Source organism: Denticeps clupeoides, chromosome 3 (assembly GCF_900700375.1).
Source record: "Denticeps clupeoides chromosome 3, fDenClu1.1, whole genome shotgun sequence".
NCBI classification, from domain to species: Eukaryota; Metazoa; Chordata; class Actinopteri; order Clupeiformes; family Denticipitidae; genus Denticeps; species Denticeps clupeoides.
This window is the reverse complement of record NC_041709.1, coordinates 21,515,370-21,533,073: the sequence shown is the minus strand read 5'-3', so window position 1 is coordinate 21,533,073 and position 17,704 is coordinate 21,515,370. Positions and strand designations below refer to the sequence as shown.

The following is a 17,704-nucleotide window of genomic DNA, read 5'->3' as shown; positions in this document are numbered from 1 at the left end:
TTTTGCACTGAATCTAGGAAAAATGGAGGTTTGTTTTGATGCACTAGGTTCCTGTTTCCTTGTTATGTGTTCTTGTACCTAAGTATGGAAAGTTGCTAAGCAGTCTAAGCTCAGAGCTTAGTCAGACTGGATACAGCTGTAAAGAAAAATGCAAGATCACAAACCAAGGGTCCTGTCTGATTGTACACGGTCAAATACACAGTGGTATGCAACAGTAAAAGGACTTGGCAGAAAGAAGGGATTTGGCAACAGTCTGCTGGCAGGGAAGTAACCGAGGGCTCTGGAATTGTTATGATTAATGACTGATGTTTCTTCTTGATGCTTTTGAAGGATGACATTTTTGTCCTGCTTGTTCTTGCTTCTCTTGCATCTCTCTTTTTTAACTGTGAGTAATAGCTTGGTGCTGTAAGCTAAATAACTTAATTATAGACTAATTTTTTTTTGTTCACTGAATGCTGCATGCAAACAGCCTGTGCTACAACTTAAGCAATTTTGGGGTAATGACACTAGAAGTAATGGTCCCTGTATCATAAAATGAATGGTAAAAGCTTCCTCTGTACATGCTTGAAAACATTTTTGAGTTTATGACTTTAGCACCCATGGGAACCAATTAAAAGGGTGTTCACATGCTATGTACAATTGACTCTACAAGTTTGATGGTGAAGTATGCATACCTTTATATGGCATAATTACTATAATCATTACCTTTAATTTATTGCCAATGTAATGAAAGATTACGGAATAAATTGACTGTAAAATTACTGTATGTTAATTTGTACTGATTGTTTATTGTAAAATTTATTATAAAACTTATCACAAAATTTAGATAAAATACATGCAGACTTTGTGACTACAAACAAGTGTGTTAGAGGGGCCAGTTAAAAACTGTGGCAGAGATTTATGACCAGCTCCTATAGTGAATTAGTCTCAGACACGCTTACTTTTTTTACCTTAAATTATTTTTATTTGTGACTAGATGTTTTATAATAGTAAATTGTTCCACAATTAGTTATATTTAGCTGTTAGTGACCTAGTTTTCTTGCCCTGATGTTTAAAGATAATTGTCCCTCTGTTTCTGAAGGGAGCCTTCAGGCGTGTAGGAAGCACACGGGGTGATGGGACTGTCCCTTCCAGGCATCCTACATCGGTGGGACGGGGGGATGTATTTGAAGTGGATGAAGACACCGATTTGGTGGATACAGTGTTTTTACATGCCATTCCTGCTTCTAATAAAACAATCACTCAACATATAAAGGGAAGCCCTGTGGAGAAGCCCGATTCATCCTCCAAATTGCCAGATGAGAACATCACTACTGACAAAAGGAAGACTGACAGCAGGAGAACTGATGACAGCTTTCCAGGAAAGCTGGTGGACATCATTGATCTGGATGAGAAGACTCAAAAGAAACCCCCTGTGATTTATCCAGACGGAAGGGACACAGGAGGTAACTCAGGGCTAGATTATTCAGACTCCAAACCTATAGATGGCGACAACGAGCCTCCAAAACATGTGCAGACCCCCACACCCATGTCACCTGTACCAACGCTACAGCCTACATCATGTGTACCTGGGGAGGAAGGGTCCAAGAAACCCCCTGGAACAGTGACCTACGATGCCAGGGAGGGCGTGCTGGTAACAGGGCTGGATGGTAGAACCTACAGGCTTCACAGAGGACCCCGAGGGCGGGTGGGACCCCCTGGAGAGCCAGTGAGTTGTCTCTTTCATTAATGTTAATTTCTTCCTTTTAATTTGCTCGAAAGAAATATTCTTTCAAGATTCAATTGATGTTCATGCTGTCGACTTGACTATAGGACACATATTCCACAGATAGCTCTTTATTTAGCAATGGAGGCTGACAGTTTCATTCTTGTCCTCTTGTCAGCAATGCAGTAGCTCCAACCCCATATCAGATCGCCACAGTCTTGTGTATTACCAGGCATACAGGTCACCCTGACCTTGTCCACAATTCAACTGACCATCCTCATCATACATTATTGTCATATCTTACATACTGGATTACTTTTGGTTTCACTTTGGATTTTGAATTGTGTTATTTGACTTCAGTTTGAGAACAAAGCAGCAACATGAAGTCAAGCCATCCCGCCTCACCCTCTTTTGTGCCAGTGAACGTGACACTTAATCAGATCAAAGAGCCACACCACACAAACCACCGCCTTTGATGGGGAAAGTAATATTCCTGACACTTATCATAATGAAAAACAAACAACAAATCTGTCAGTGATTACCCTAGGACTTTGTGAATAATTATTGAACGAGGGTGCAGCCCTCCTCGGGTTTGTTTCATGTATTATGTGAAAGGCTGTATGTCTCCATCACACACTGCAAAGTTAGTTTTTTTTTTCTCATTCACTCCTCAGCAAACTGCATGCAATGAATTTGATGATTCAATACTTTTGAAAATGTTCTCTAGTTATACCAAGGGTGACAGTAGCCTAGTGGGTAACACACTCGCAAGACCCAGGTTCAAATCCCACTTACTACCATTGTGTCCCTGAGCAAGACACTTAACCCTAAGTTGCTCCAGGGGTGGGCTGTCCCTGTAACTACTGATTTTAAGTCTCTCTGGATAAGGGCGTCTGATAAATGCTGTAAATGTAAATGTAGTTATACACCACAGCCTTTTGATAGTAGATACATCATAGCTTCCTCCCTGATGCTTTTCCATGTGGGCATGGTTTTTGGCCAATGCTAGAAAGGCATCAGAGATGGCTTTGTACAGTGCTACATAGATGAAGTATGTCCACTCGTGGAGGATTTTTTGGAGTTTGTGAGCAACAGAAACAGGGATGAGGCTGCCCTGGTCTCTTTTTGATAAGGTTTTCTTTAGACAACACTTAAAAAGTAGTACTGTCAGAGAAGGGCACTAGGGAAGCCACTGTCAAGATATAAATGTGTACATTGTCTTCTCAGGGTTGTCCTGGAGCAGTAGGCCATCCTGGATATATGGGAGACAAGGTAAATAAATTAACTTGTCTGGAGTTGGCTTAGAACTTTCAGTAATGACAATTACAATACCTTTATTTCCAGGGAGCTCTGGGTCCAGAGGGTCATATGGGGAGACCAGGCGCTCCCGGTGCCCATGGTCCCCCTGGACTGCCCACAATTTACCTGTGGCGAAATACAGAAGAGGACTGGGCAGATTTTCGGGTCAGTGCCATATCAGTTCCTACCATATTTTTTAATGATCAAAGGCAAATTTCCCTTCTAAAACTATTGAAATAATTGGTTAAAATGTAAGCAGAAAATAAAAGATTTGTTGTTTTTATGGTGGCAGCTCTTAAGGGACCTGACATTAAAGTTAAAGAAAGTATTGAATCTTGTTGAAAAGAAGCAATGTTGACAAGGAAGCACTAAAACACACCTCAACTGGGCCTGGTCTGAGTGGTGTGTGTTTGAGGTGTATTCATATTTTCCTTAATTGCTGATTGGGGTTATGGCTTCCTTAGCTGACAAAATCTTACAGTATAGTATATGGTGACTCAATCATTGTTTAAATGGTAAATTTGACTTCAGAGTGTACAGAACAGTCAGCTTGTGTTTTTTTTTTTTTTTTTTTTTCTGTCTCTCTGCAGCAAAGTGCCTTCTTCCAATTGCTTTATTCTGGTTGGCCTGTAAGTATTGGCCTTATCCATTTATTTCCAAGATTAGTTTGTTTAATTACTATAGTTATATTCAGAAAAAAATACAAAGAAGTACAGTTTTCCTATACTTTGCAAGACTGATCCACATAAATAAACGTGTCAGGAATAAACCACTCATTAAACTAACTCATATATAATGAATTTGTTATATATATATGGTATATATATGGTGCTGAGTGTATCCAAACAGGCATGATATCTACCTCCCGTCATCTCATGTGCACCACAAGAGGAATTTTGGTGACATCTAGTGGTTTTATACGGAAATACAATTTTTGAGTACACAAATAGTTGTGAACACAATGAAATAAGTTTTCAGAATTGAAGAAAAATCACTCAGTTTAGCATATTAATTATATTAAATATTATTTTGAAACTTAATACAAATGCCTGTAGTCAAAGTCTTAAATGTATTTTTGTTCAGTGAAATCTTGTAACTGTTATAAACTTAATAACTGTTTTAAAAGTACACATTGAAAGGGTGTGGTGCTATCGTGTTGAGACTGATTGCTGTATTTTCCTGTTTGTGGCCTGGTCAGAGGATGCAGGGTCCAGCAGGTCCACAGGGGCAGTCAGGGAGACCTGGAGTCGAGGTCAGTTTGCAAAACATAAAACGTGGGGATTCAATTATGTCTCAGTTTTTATTTGTGTGTTCAACTCTTTTATTTTTTGTAGGGTCCACCAGGGGACCCTGGGTCACAAGGGTCCATTGGACAAAGCGGTTACATGGTAATTTCTTTTATGACCCATATAATACTTCCTGATGGATAAGGTCTTCAATCAATTTAAGGCAAAAGTGTACATATGTCTTTATTCCGTTTTAGAACACAAAATACTTCTACAGTTTGACACATTTTTTTAATTGTAATTTTGTGGTCTATAATTGAATAATTGGAGACAGTTTCTCTGCCTCACAAAGCCAGTTCAGACCTAACCACAGAAACACAGGCAGACAACTGTAACCCAGTAAATAGGCTGTGGCATAGACCAGCTAATAAAAACTGTTGACAACATGTGCTTCACTGTCTGCAGTGCCACATTAAAGAATGAGTCGAATATATCTGCTTCACCCTCATTCTGTGGCATTTCTTCAGGTTTAAACATTCACGCTTTGCTAAAAGTAAACTTAACTTGGTAGTCTTCATTTGGTAAATTTTATTTGAATAAAGTATGCTTACTGTGCCATAAAGCAAACAGTATTCTGTTTATGCCACATTCATCCATCAAAGCTCCTGACTTTGAAAATCCTATCCAGATCTCGAACTGCATTTCTAATTGACCGTTTTTACACATAATTGTCTGATTCCATTTTGGGCGTGGCTATACTGTATGCCATTTATCAGACGCCCTTATCCAGAGTGACTTACAATCAGTAGTTACAGGGACAGTCCCACTGGAGACACTCAGGGACACAATGTAAGTGGGGTTTGAACAAATGTCTTCTGGTTCACAGGCGAGTGTATTACCATCTAGGCTACTACCATCCTATCACTATTTGTTTGGCTCTTGTTTTGTCCTTATGATATTCAATGCGTGAATTAATTTAACACTGCATAATGAGCTTAATTGTTTCACTGCATAATGAGCTATATGGACCGATCTGAAGTGAAAGCGAAGTGAATGTCATTGTGAAACACTGCAACACAGCACACGTGCACACAACATAATGTGTCCTCTGCATTTAACCATCACCTTTGGTGATGGAGCCATGACAGGCGCAGTGTGTGGGGACGGTGCTTTGCTCAGTGGTACCTCAGTGGTGGTTCAGGATTCGAACCAGCAATCTTCTGAATACGGGCCCGTTTCCTTAACCACTAGGCCCTCCTCTGCCATGGCAAAAAAAGTGGCACAATGAGAAATTGTGGAAGACTGTACACTAATGTGGTGCTGTGGCAAGGAAGACTGGGTGCCTTTCTACATCTGGTCAAGACATCACAGCAGTATGCCAGTTGGCTACAATGGGTCATTCTCTTGTTCCTCATCAAGCCGGGTTGTTATACCTGGCTCTCCTGTGACAAGGTCTGCTGTTTTGTCAACTGAGGACATGCTCCTTTCTTCTCATTCCCCCACCCTCCTTGTTAGGACCCTTAAACTTAGATGTCTCTTAGATATCTGATTCCCACATATGTTATCACACTTATTTCCTATTTGTTGGTTGTTCCCATTGCTTCAGGGTGATCCAGGACCTAAAGGAGTGTCAGGAAGAATGGGATTCCATGGGAAAGATGGAGAGGATGGTCTAGATGGGCTACCGGGGCCACCTGGTGTTCCTGGACCTCCGGTAAGGACATTAGTCACTCATTTTGTTCATATTTGTGTTTTCTGTCAGATTTGTACTGGTCCTCTATGTTGAGGTTTAGTAGCAGTATGGCATGTGGGGCTTTGTGGCAACTCCATAATGTGATGGCCTTTTCCAGGGTCCTCGGGGTTATAAGGGAGACCCTGGCTTACCTGGAGAAAAGGGTGATGAGGTAAGTGTGGCAGCAATTTGTTGGTTATAAACACTGGATCCTGTGCATCTAAATAATAATTAAGAATCAATACTCAACGATGACACTGAGCAGATTTTGTAAGATTTACAATGCACTTATCGCTATTATAGCTTGGATCTCATCTGCTCTCATCTGAAATGGCAACTGAACTCAGCCTCATATAAATGCTGCAATGTTCTTATCTTTCCGTCTAGGGCTTGATGGGATTAGAAGGTCCAATTGGGGATGAAGGAAATCCAGGAGAGAAAGTAAACATGCTAGTAACATGCATTTTTAGTAACAAACTGCATATACTGTATATTTTTATTGTATTTAGTTTTAGGACATACTATGCTGTTTAGGACATACGGTCTGTAAATCTGCACATTATTTAACATCAAGAAAATGAAAATGTGTGTTTGTGAGGGTTTTTTTTCTTTAAGTGTGCTATTGTTTATCATTTAGGGCAATAAAGGGGCAACTGGCTTGCCTGGCCTTGCAGGCCCTTCTGTAAGTAAATATGTGTATAAGTGAGTGTATGTGTATGTATGTGTCTGTGTGTGTGTGTGTGTGTGTGTAGCTCCAGGCATGCTGCATGCTTACTTGTCACTCAGTTGAGCCCTCAATTCATCATCAGTTTCAATATTGTGAGAATTGAAAGATATAATAAACACTAATCATAATGCATATTTTGTCTAATCTAAAAATGAGGATTAGATATATAAATGTATGAAATCTACAATAGGTAGATAATTATAAACAGTAAGGACAGATCATTTTCTTATTCATATTTAATTTTTGTGTCAATATCTTCAGGGGGATCGTGGCAACAGAGGCCTTGAGGGCCTGGAAGGGACTTCTGGCACAGAGGTCAGTTCTACTGACCTTTCGTAACTGCTGTGGAATTGTGTCATGACTAGAAAAGTGATCCTCTACTGCTTTGTTTCAGGCCTAATATATCATGTCATGAATACACTGCCAGTCGACTCATTTATGGGTCTTGCATTTTTGTTTTTGCATTTTTTTTCTCCATCGACCAAAACTGAAGACAGGACTATGAAATAACACATGTGAGGTTATGTAAAAAACAAGACAAACAGAATATTTGAGTCTCTCTAAATCAGGGAGCTTTTTCTGTGATTGCAGCATTTTACACATTTGGTTTTTCTGCACCACCTTAAGTTGGGTCCCAACAGTCCTGGAGGTTTATTATGCTGAACACTTTCTAATCATTCACTCATGTTAATGAGCATCTTATGAAGCGGCTTTTTATGATGACAATAGCATGAAAAAGCATCATGAAGGTAAAAATGAGGCTCCATATTAGTCTCCAAAACCACCACAGAGTTGGTTGCTTTCAAACTTTTGGTGGTACCATAAATGTAACACCATGTAACACAAATGTAACACCTTAGTGGGGCAGTGGTGGCCTAGCGGGTAACAAAGTGGACCCATAATCAGAAGGTTGTGGGTTTGAATCCCCGAACCGCAAGGTGTCACTGAGTAAAGCACTGTCACACTGCTCACCAGGGATGAATGCAGAGATCACATCTCGTTGTGACACCATGCGTTTCACAATGACAATCACTTCACTTTCACTTAATTTCGGAATGGGAAAACTGCAGTACATTTTTTTCTGCTTTTGGATCTCAAATGACCATTGAGAACATATGAACTGATCAACCATAACATTATCACACATCCATTATAGGTGCTTTTGGCAATGAACACAAGTCAGTGTGGTCACCCTGACTGGCTGTGATGCCAGTCACACACACAAGTGCCCAGGCCCGCCTCCATTCCGCAAGCTGCAAGGGGGGCTGCCAGAGTGCCCGGGCCCACCTCCTGTGACTCTCACTGGGCTTCTAATCTGCTCCCAGCCGATGCTTGTTTGCCTTGGGTGATTAGAAGCCCTCTCCCTCACTGGGACTCTCCCTCACTTGCTCGTCCTGCATTTGTGTTTTTTATGTTCCACAAGTGCTATGGTGTTTGCTTTGTAAGTTGGCCATCGCACTTTTTCTTTTGTTTATTAAAAATCACTATTGTTTCATAAATGTTGTGAACATATTCCCCCTATGGCCAGGTGCCCCGGTAAAAAGATAACAAATTCTCTTCTCTTAACCTGTCAGTGGTGATTTCATCTGCTCTCTATATGTTGTGACCTGTAACTGCACCATCCAGTGGTTTGAGTTTGATTAAATTGTTGAACCATTTAACTTCCATGCTTACCCTAAACTGTATGACTGACCCTGCAGGGAGAAGAGGGATTAGAAGGCCAGTCTGGTCCCCCTGGTTATCCAGTAGGTTCTACAACCAAAAAAAAAAGGTTTATAAAATAATGATTAGTTATGTCAGAACTAATGGTAATGTTTTATGCTGTCCAGGGCCCTTCTGGCTTCACTGGGTTAGTTGGAGCACAAGGAGCCAACGGCTCACAGGTGGGAATATAAAATTCCTTCTGGTGACAGTCACAATGTAGAATGCAGTCACATTTCTCATGACCCAAGCCATTTACCAGTCTGTCTTCATAGGGAGATGTGGGACCTTCAGGAGTCATTGGTGTTCAAGGGCTTAAGGTAGGTTTACATCATCTATCTGAAAAATAATTAGTGCCCTCATTTAGATTTTGGTATAACTAAAAAGGCAAAAATCTTGATTATATGCCACATGTAATTGCCAAATGCCAAAACTCAGTAGCAGTTGTCTGTGCTGTAATAATTCTAAGTAACAGAGTTATTCAATGAAATGAGACAATTTGCTCATGATTTGTTCTTGTCCTTTTCAGGGTCCTGAAGGCTTGGAAGGTCCAATGGGGGCTCCAGGACCGAGAGGGGTGCAGGTCAGTTCCTAATCTGCTGATAAGTCCCAAGGGGAAAATTCACTTTATTGTAATTTGTATTCACAGTGGCCTGCATTTTAGTTTTAGTATTACCATCTATATTGAAATGTACTAAATGACTTGTACTGAAATGACTAGAATGTTTATTCATATGTGTGCAGGGACTGCCAGGAAAGGAAGGTCCTCCTGGCCCTAAAGGAGAACGTGTATGTCTGAAATCTTACCTTTTTTCTAAACTATCCCCATTCTTCCCTTTATCAATAATAATAATATCTCTCAATTCATCTCAGGGCCTTAATGGTCCTATAGGGTCTCGTGGAGAAACAGGGTTTGAGGGTCCTATGGTGAGTAGAGCTCTTTTTTTCCTTCAGAGCTGCAGTATCTCAGTATACTGCAACTAAATCAACAAATTCTATACCAGATTTTTAAATTAATCTTTAAACTTTAAGGGACCATTAGGAGCTCCAGGTCAAGGAGGGTCTACTGGTGTCAGGGTAAGCAAATGTCATGAGGATATTGTCTTCTCATAATCTCTCCTTCCTGGTCACTCTGTGCCTGTGTTAGTTCAGTTGTACAGTTCTATGCTATGTTCAGACCTGTCTGAGAGACATTTTGAGATTGTTTCGGCCAGCATGCCTGTATTCTGTTGTCAAGCACACCTTGCTAAAATGGTTAAAATTTTGAAAATAAATATTTTCAAAAATGTTCCCACCTTTCATGAAATTGTAATGTAAATGTACAGATCTATGGAAATTTTGAATTTATTGGGGGAAAAATACAAAAAAAATTTTTTTGCTGGTTGTTTATGTATGCACACCCTTAAACAAATACTTTGTCGAAGCATTAAACATAAATGTTAAGATGTGTGTGACATCCAGTGGCCTCTAGACTCACACAACTGATTAAGGAGTCCTGAGCAGTGTGACAGCACCCACCGATGTACCTTAAAGTTTGCAGAATTTTTGTAGCTACATATCTCTGGGTTACATTTACATTTAGAGCATTTATCAGACGCCCTTATCCAGAGCGACTAACAATCAGTAGTTACAGGGACAGTCCCCCTGGAGCAACTTAAGTGTCTTGCTCATGGACACAATGGTAGTAAGTGGGATTTGAACCAGGGTCTTCTGGTGAGTGTGTTACCCACTAGGCTACTACTACCCCTGGTTTTAGGTCATGCCTTTTCAGCCCTGATTTTGGTTCATAATAAATCCCTTTTTTGTGCCACTAGATCTCGCTTCTGCACTTCCTTCCCCACACAACCGTGAGTCGTGACAATGTGTTATAATCTGGTCATGCCACATTGGGAATGAGTATAGACACAGGCGCTCGACATATTTAACAAAAAATGGTTTTAATAAGGAAACTGAAATACGGCACGATTGCCTAAAAACACAGGCAAACTAAGAAGAAGAAGAAGCGCAGCATCACACACATGTAAAGATCGACTGGGGAGTGTGGGCACTTAAAGGATCACTCACAGCTTCTCATTAGGCTCGAGTGATCAGGACCCAGTAATCAGGTGCCAGCTAACTGAGCCCAGTCTTCAGGTCACCCTACATATTTTCTGTTGGATTTGGGTCAGGGCTGGAGTCTGTAATGACTGTCTGAGACTGTCAACAAACCCAGCCAGCAATGAGAATGCTGTTTGAAATGCACGAATGATGAGGAATACATGACTTGTCTCTAATTTTCTCGATTTCAGGGTAGGCGAGGGCCTGATGGAGACAAGGGTGACAGTGGTCCGAAAGGAGACAAAGTAAGAATATCAACATCTTGTGAGATAATTATCTTTAGAATGAGGGGGTTTCAACTCCCAAATGGAGGAAACTGGTTATTTCTCTTTCTCCTTAGGGAAAACAAGGTTCTCTCGGGGTTCAGGGTTCTCAGGGTGAGCAAGGTCCAACAGGCTTTCCTGGTTTTCCAGGGATAAAAGGCGATCCAGGTCCAAAGGGAAATGAGGTATGGTAAATTTGTTAGATATCAGATTGATGCATATTAAACACACACTGACATCACTGTCTTTGTATGTGTTAGAATTGCAGCAACTCCAAACATAATTCTCTTTCAGGGTGATGATGGAGATGCAGGGCCACAGGGAAAACTAGGTGTAGAAGGTTTAAAGGTTAGATTCTTGCTTTGCCCCCATGATCTTATTACAAAAAAATATGAAGATTGAGTCTTCAGTCCAATTATGGACTTGATTACCTTTGGGCATCTTGTGTTTATTCTGATAATGCTCAGTCAGATGCTGACTGGTAAAGGCATCATTTAAAATGTGTATAACATAGGGTAGCAGAGGTCCTGAAGGTCGGAGAGGAAAAGCAGGACTCAGAGGAGTAAAGGTATAAAAATATGTTAATATGTACTACAATATCTAGTAATGGTCTGTAGTTTTTGAATTTTCTTGTAATTACTTTGACCTATTATTTACCTCAGGGTCGAACTGGTCAGCAAGGACACACCGGGATGCCTGGACTGCCGGTAAGATATCAAATTCTGCTATGGACCTAAGGTTGGACATCACCACCACTATTGCTTCATCCCTTAATTTACTCAGTGGGTACTAATTTGGGGATGTGATTAAACATGTAGATACCCGTATACATTGAATACACTGGGTAAAATAAGTAAAATGCTGTCAATTTCACAGTTCATAAAACATACACCTTACATGCAGCATTTGTGTCTATACAACAGTCAACACTAATACTTATAATCCAATATTCCTATTTTTACTGCAGGGCCTGCCAGGAGTCCAAGGACCTGAGGGAGCTGAAGGAAAGCCTGGTACACAGGTTCCCATTCTGTGTTCTCATATGCACATCACAAATTTTTGGTATCATTCTGTGTTTTTTTATCTTCATACACTTGACACATATTCTACTAATTTATGACAGATGAAAGGGCAAAGAAATGTGTTTGCAGGGAAAAACTTTCCTGGCACTTAAAGAGCAAGTTACTCTGAGTAACCAACTAATCCTGACCAAAACACCAAATGAGAGAGAACCAATGGCGTCTATCATCCAGTAAACTTACAGAGACTATAGAACAGCATATTCCAGCTCTTCCTGTTTCTTGTGGTGACTTTATGCTCTAATTTGTTGGTGTCAAACTTTGATAAGAATAAATTAATTCTTATACAAAATCTCTTTTCATTTATCATATATCTCACACTTTATCTTTCTTTTTTGTTGTGTATGTATGTTACAGGGCCTACAGGGCACAGCAGGTGTAGTTGGGAGTAAAGGTGCAGTGGTGAGTAACAAGATGGGTCACAATATGATTAAATCATGATATATTGTGATACTGTACATATAGCAATATTCCACAGTTCACTGAAAATGTAGAAACAAAGCTGAAATAAAAGATGCTGTGATCGTTCTGTAATATTTTGTGTTTTCACTCTGCCTGAAAAGCCAAAATTACGAGTAATAAAAATTTTAAACTGACTACAAATATCATGACTTTCTTTCTTTGGTTAGGGTCTTCCAGGAATTATCGGAGAGCCTGGCTTGGATGCCATTACTGGATCTCCGGTATGTGTCTTAATGATTTTGAAGAAAATTTGAAGATTGCTTAGATCATTAGCTCATTTCCTAATTTCCTCCATCAACCGCAAAGGTCGTCTGCCCCATCATCCCTGCTCCCAGAGTTCCTAGCCTCCATTGTTATGATGAAACTTGTAGTGAGCCAGCCTATTCCAGTGAATCAACGAACAACATTTTACCAGAAATCCCCAACTCAGTCTCCAATCACCCTAAGATGCTCACTTTTCCCACATGGTTTTGGCATTCTCCCCAGCTGTTGCCAATGCAGAGATCTCTGTTCAATGGTCACTTGTTTCTTATGACCACCTCTTCTAATTTTCCCATTTGAGACCATCGCTTCACTGGATTGACCCATCATTTGGATATTGGCCATGAACCTCATTACCTTTAACCTCATTATACATATTCTGATTTTTTTCAGATTTTTTTTTTGTCTGATTGATTTTAGTGCCTTATCCTTGATGGACTACAAAATGTAATCAATGTATTCCTGGAGAAATTATTATTAATGTGTAAAAAATCTTGGAATATCCTTATATGTTGGTTGCTGTTTACAGGGTCAAGCTGGTCACGGTGGACTTCCAGGTAACCCAGGACCCCCAGGGGAGAGGGTGAGTGTTATGTACTGGTGACCAGACCCTTAACTCTTTACATATGAATAGCCACTCTGTAACATTTTCAATTAGTAAAAAAATTAGATTGTACCAGAATATATATAAGTGTCACAAGTTTTGTCAAATTTTCAGGGTGTCACTGGGAAGACAGGTGCAGAGGGACCACAGGGGCCTGTAGGTGCATATGTAAGTAACATCACCATTACATGCTTTTTCATTGTCCTTTTATATTACTTATATGCTACTGTTTTCCTGTATGTGTGCCTATGTATTGTAATTGAACATTCTCTATAGATAAGTTATGTTAAGTATAAGTATAAGTATAAGTATTATGATAAGTAATATTTCTGAATATTTTTACTGAAAGGGCTTCCCAGGATCAGCTGGCATGCGTGGAAGACCAGGACGCATGGGTGAAATGGTAATTATCTTACTGAGGATTTAGATGAACATTGAATCTAAATAATGCACACAGTGGTCTATAAGGGTGAAAATGATGCTCAGATTGTATATTTAAATATATACTTATAGTATGAAATAATATATGAATTCTAATTTCCTGGCAACCTATGTATACAGTACTGGCCAAAATTTTGGACGCACTGTGAAGGGAAAATGTACAGGCCTGGACATGATCTTTGGTCATGGAAAAGTCAGAAGACAGCTGTATCTTACTTTTGACCTTGTTGATGTACAAAGCTGGACATAAGCTGATAAAAGAAAGATTCTGTGACCATGATTGGCAGCATTGTCCAAAGTGGTGCGAGTTTGTTTTTCGACCTTGTATGCCCAGAATGGTATAATATGCTTGTGGACTTACTAATAGGTGGAAGTCCTTCTTGTGAGTCCCCCCGTGCACGTTAAATAAAACTTGGCTATCAATTCAGATGACCCTCTCTTCATTGCAGTTCCTCAGATGAAAAGATTCCCACAACAAAACCTTCTCATTCAATGTGTTTTCTTTATTTTCATGACCAATTACGTTGGTAGATTTCACTGAAGGCATCAAAACTATGAATGAACACATGTGGAGTTATGTACTTAACAAAAAAGGTGAAATAACTGAAAACATGTTTTATATTCTAGTTTCACCCTTTGCTCTGATTACTGGTTTGCACACTCTTGGCATTCTCTCGATGAGCTTCAAGAGGTCGTCACCTGAAATGGTTTTCGAACAGTCTTGAAGGAGTTCCCAGAGGTGTTTAGCACTTGTTGAACCCTTCGCCTTCACTCTGCGGTCCAGCTCACCCCAAACCATCTCGATTGGTTCAGGTCCGGTGACTGTGGAGGTCAGGTCTCCACTTTTTGTTAAGTACATAACTCCACATGTGTTAATTCATTTTGATGCCTTCAGTGAGAATCTACCAACGTAAATAAAATGGTCATGAAAATAAAGAAAACACATTGAATGAGGAGGTGTGTCCAACCTTTTGGCCTGTACTGTATATTATACTTTTCTGTTCTGCCTTGCTGAAGCCACGTCCATTTTTGTTTCTATTTATTTAGTAAACATTGCTTCTTTTCTTTTGCTCTTGTTCACTGTCTTCAAAAAAGTGAAGGCTGGTTTTATTGCTCCATCTCTTGGAGTAATCAGGAGGCTGCAGGCCATGGGAGAGACATGAAATGTCAGAGGCAATTTGTCAGCTTTACACTGGCTGTGAGTTTTCTGGAATTGCACTCTCTGTAATCCTTATGGGAAAACTGGTTTAACAGACCACCTCCCATTGGCCAATTATGGTGAGGAATAGGTGGGGTTTGACGGTCCCCAGGCAGGGGGTGTGGGCCTGAAGGACCAAGCACATAGTGACCACTATGCTTGGCCATGGATGTGTTGCTGTGCAGTCTTTGAAGTGTCTGTATGATGTGTACACATAAGTGCCAATACCCTCAGAGTTTGTTCAGTCTGTCCTCTGTTGGCAGGATCTAACAAGCCTGGCTTGATGAATTTATTCAAGATTGCAGTGGTTTGCTGCATTAGGGGTATCTTGATTGGAACTGCTGCTCATAATAGCTGAGAAACTAGGTAATGGTAGAATTTAATCTTCCAACCACCAGTCCACGGCTCTCATGGTATTCATTGGTCTTCAGGCTAGTTGAAACTAACAAATCACCCAAGAATTCAGGGATTTCTCAGTTTAATGCCAACCCCTTTATTTGGTGTTATGGGGCTACTCACTGTCTTTTGGGCTTTCTTGAGCCTCCATTGTAACCTTGCTGTTAACTAAACGAACAAATGGAAGGAGAGCCTGATCCAAGGCATATCTCATCAGTGTGAAGCAACACATAATGTCACATAAGTATATGTTTATTGCATATTTGTATGCATATCATATCCCAGGGTGTGGCTGGTGTGAGAGGTCTGACTGGACTCAAAGGGAATCAGGGACCCCAAGTAAGTGTGTTTTTTTTTTTTTTACATTTAATTTTCCTCATTTTATCCATTTAATCCATCTGTTAATCCGTCATTTCTTTAATTTGTATGTGGTTGCTGCTCCAGGGTCCAAACGGACAAGCTGGCGAAGCAGGCCCATCTGGACCATCAGTGAGTATTAATCCAAGCTCAGATTGTTGTGGGTTTCAGTCAAATTACTAGTTTCTCTGGTTCCTCCTTTAGGGTCGACAGGGAGACCATGGATCCAAAGGAGAAATTGGTCCTCCGGTAAGTACCAATTAATCCTGAAAACTAGCTAGTTGAACATAAGTGGTTTTGGTTCCATGTTAAGGGAGAATGGCAAGGAGTATGAATTTGTCATGGTCCTAACTCTGGGGGGTGTGCTCTAGTTCTGCATTCCGGACCGGAGTTTGCAGTGTGTTTTAGGGCTTGATCTCTCTAATTACCTGATCGTGTTTTCCTGATGTGCTGTGTGCTTATTTGGGGCAGTGGTGCCCTAGTGGTTAAGGAAGGGGCCCCGTAATCAGAAGGTTGCCGGTTCGAATCCAAAGCACCGTCCCCACACACTGCTCCCCGGGCGCCTGTCATGGCTGCCCACTGCTCACCAAGGGTTAAAAGCAGAGGAGTCATTTTGTTGTGTGCACCATATGCTGTGCTGCAATGTTTTACAATTACAACTTATTGAAACTTATTATTGTACAAATGTGTTTTGCTTCCACCCTGTCATTCTGTTATGAGTTGTCTTAGTAAATCCCTTGTTTTGTAAAGATGTGTGAATGTGTCGTACCATCTCTGCCATGTAGCCCGTGCAGTGACAGATCCATATTCTTCAGGATAGCCTCTATTTAGCTTCACGACTTGCCTTAATTGCTTTGTGTGCTATAGGCATTGTTCTAACCAGCTTCATGAGCGTCTAACATGAGTAAATGAAAAGCAGCCAACAAGTATTAAACATAGAAACTATTTCAGTCACTGTCAATACTTTGCTGCTTTAAGGAACCTATATTTTGAAATGCTGTTTAGTTTACCTTTTGTGTGTTATTTAATAGTTTTTAGTATTCAGGGCTTTTTTTTAACCATAGTCTAAAAATAGTCGGAAAAGGAAAGAGCCATAAATGTGTAGGTGTGCTGAATTTTTTGACAGTACTGGATGTTGATAGTTGTTGAGAGTGTGTTAATGTACAATGAGGTAAGAAATAATTGTTGAATGAGGACCTTTTTAAAAATGAATCTTATTGCATTATTATATGTTAACTTTTGGTTCAGGGATCGCCAGGGCTCCCAGGCTCAGATGGCCTCATGGGAAAACCAGGACCGAGAGGAGAGTCTGGACCACAAGGGCCCACAGGACCGCTAGGACTTCCAGGGAATGCGGTGAGTTGAAACAATCAGCTGAAAAAATGCATAGGTGATGAAAAATCCACAGAAAAGTGGTAGTATTTTATTTATTTATTTGTTTTTATGGTCTCTGTCTTGTCTTTGTCTTGGACATAGCAGTCTAGATGGTATATATAAAAAAACGGGAAAACAGTGCATCCTCACAGAACAGTATCATCCATTAATGAACAGTAACTTTCATTAATGTGTACTTCCCTCATAGGTGCCACTGAGCAAAGTAGCCACACACTGCTCACTAAGGGTGATGGTTAAAAGCAGAGGACACATTTTGTTGTATCACAATGACAATCACTTCACTTTCACACATCACTCCATATACAGAAAAAAAAACAGAATTGTTGACACATTTGCAGATTTATTAACAAAGAAAAACTGAAATATCAAATGGTCCTAAGTATTCAGACCCTTTGCTCAGTATTTAGTAGAAACTCCCTTTTGATCTAATACAGCCATGAGTCTTTTTGGAAAATTTGGGGATCCTCTGCCATTCCTCCTTGAAGATCCTCTCCAGTTCTGGCAAGTTGGATGTAAATTTTGGTGGACAGATATTATTAGGTCTTTCCGGAGCTGCTCAATTGGGTTTAATTCAGGGTAAACCTTCGGCTCAGTCTGAGGTCCTGAGCACTCTGGAGAAGGTCTTCCAAAACATCTTCCATTTAAGAATTAGGGAGACCACTGTGTTCTAAGGAACCTGAAGCTGATTCTGTCTCTGACCTCTTCAGGCAGTTAACTTGATTATTAATTATTCTCATTTGCTCTGACATGCATTGTGAGCT

The 17,704-nt window shown here is 40.3% G+C and overlaps 1 protein-coding gene across 2 annotated transcripts in view; it reads left to right on the top strand.

Moving 5' to 3' along the window:
- Positions 1-17,704, top strand: part of LOC114786713 (collagen alpha-1(I) chain) — a 57,338-nt gene that overhangs the window by 24,473 nt on the left and 15,161 nt on the right. For both annotated transcript variants that reach the window (XM_028974067.1, XM_028974065.1), the window contains exons 7-39: positions 1,082-1,708; positions 2,933-2,977; positions 3,050-3,169; positions 3,595-3,633; positions 4,203-4,256; positions 4,339-4,392; positions 5,837-5,944; positions 6,081-6,134; positions 6,350-6,403; positions 6,600-6,644; positions 6,951-7,004; positions 8,390-8,434; positions 8,519-8,572; positions 8,666-8,710; positions 8,920-8,973; positions 9,135-9,179; positions 9,264-9,317; positions 9,423-9,467; positions 10,679-10,732; positions 10,828-10,935; positions 11,045-11,098; positions 11,265-11,318; positions 11,413-11,457; positions 11,718-11,771; positions 12,187-12,231; positions 12,459-12,512; positions 13,082-13,135; positions 13,271-13,324; positions 13,506-13,559; positions 15,477-15,530; positions 15,636-15,680; positions 15,753-15,797; positions 16,797-16,904. In XM_028974067.1, the coding sequence (XP_028829900.1) occupies positions 1,082-1,708; positions 2,933-2,977; positions 3,050-3,169; positions 3,595-3,633; positions 4,203-4,256; positions 4,339-4,392; positions 5,837-5,944; positions 6,081-6,134; positions 6,350-6,403; positions 6,600-6,644; positions 6,951-7,004; positions 8,390-8,434; positions 8,519-8,572; positions 8,666-8,710; positions 8,920-8,973; positions 9,135-9,179; positions 9,264-9,317; positions 9,423-9,467; positions 10,679-10,732; positions 10,828-10,935; positions 11,045-11,098; positions 11,265-11,318; positions 11,413-11,457; positions 11,718-11,771; positions 12,187-12,231; positions 12,459-12,512; positions 13,082-13,135; positions 13,271-13,324; positions 13,506-13,559; positions 15,477-15,530; positions 15,636-15,680; positions 15,753-15,797; positions 16,797-16,904 (2,478 nt within the window). The remainder of the gene's footprint in view (positions 1-1,081; positions 1,709-2,932; positions 2,978-3,049; positions 3,170-3,594; positions 3,634-4,202; positions 4,257-4,338; positions 4,393-5,836; positions 5,945-6,080; positions 6,135-6,349; positions 6,404-6,599; positions 6,645-6,950; positions 7,005-8,389; positions 8,435-8,518; positions 8,573-8,665; positions 8,711-8,919; positions 8,974-9,134; positions 9,180-9,263; positions 9,318-9,422; positions 9,468-10,678; positions 10,733-10,827; positions 10,936-11,044; positions 11,099-11,264; positions 11,319-11,412; positions 11,458-11,717; positions 11,772-12,186; positions 12,232-12,458; positions 12,513-13,081; positions 13,136-13,270; positions 13,325-13,505; positions 13,560-15,476; positions 15,531-15,635; positions 15,681-15,752; positions 15,798-16,796; positions 16,905-17,704) is intronic.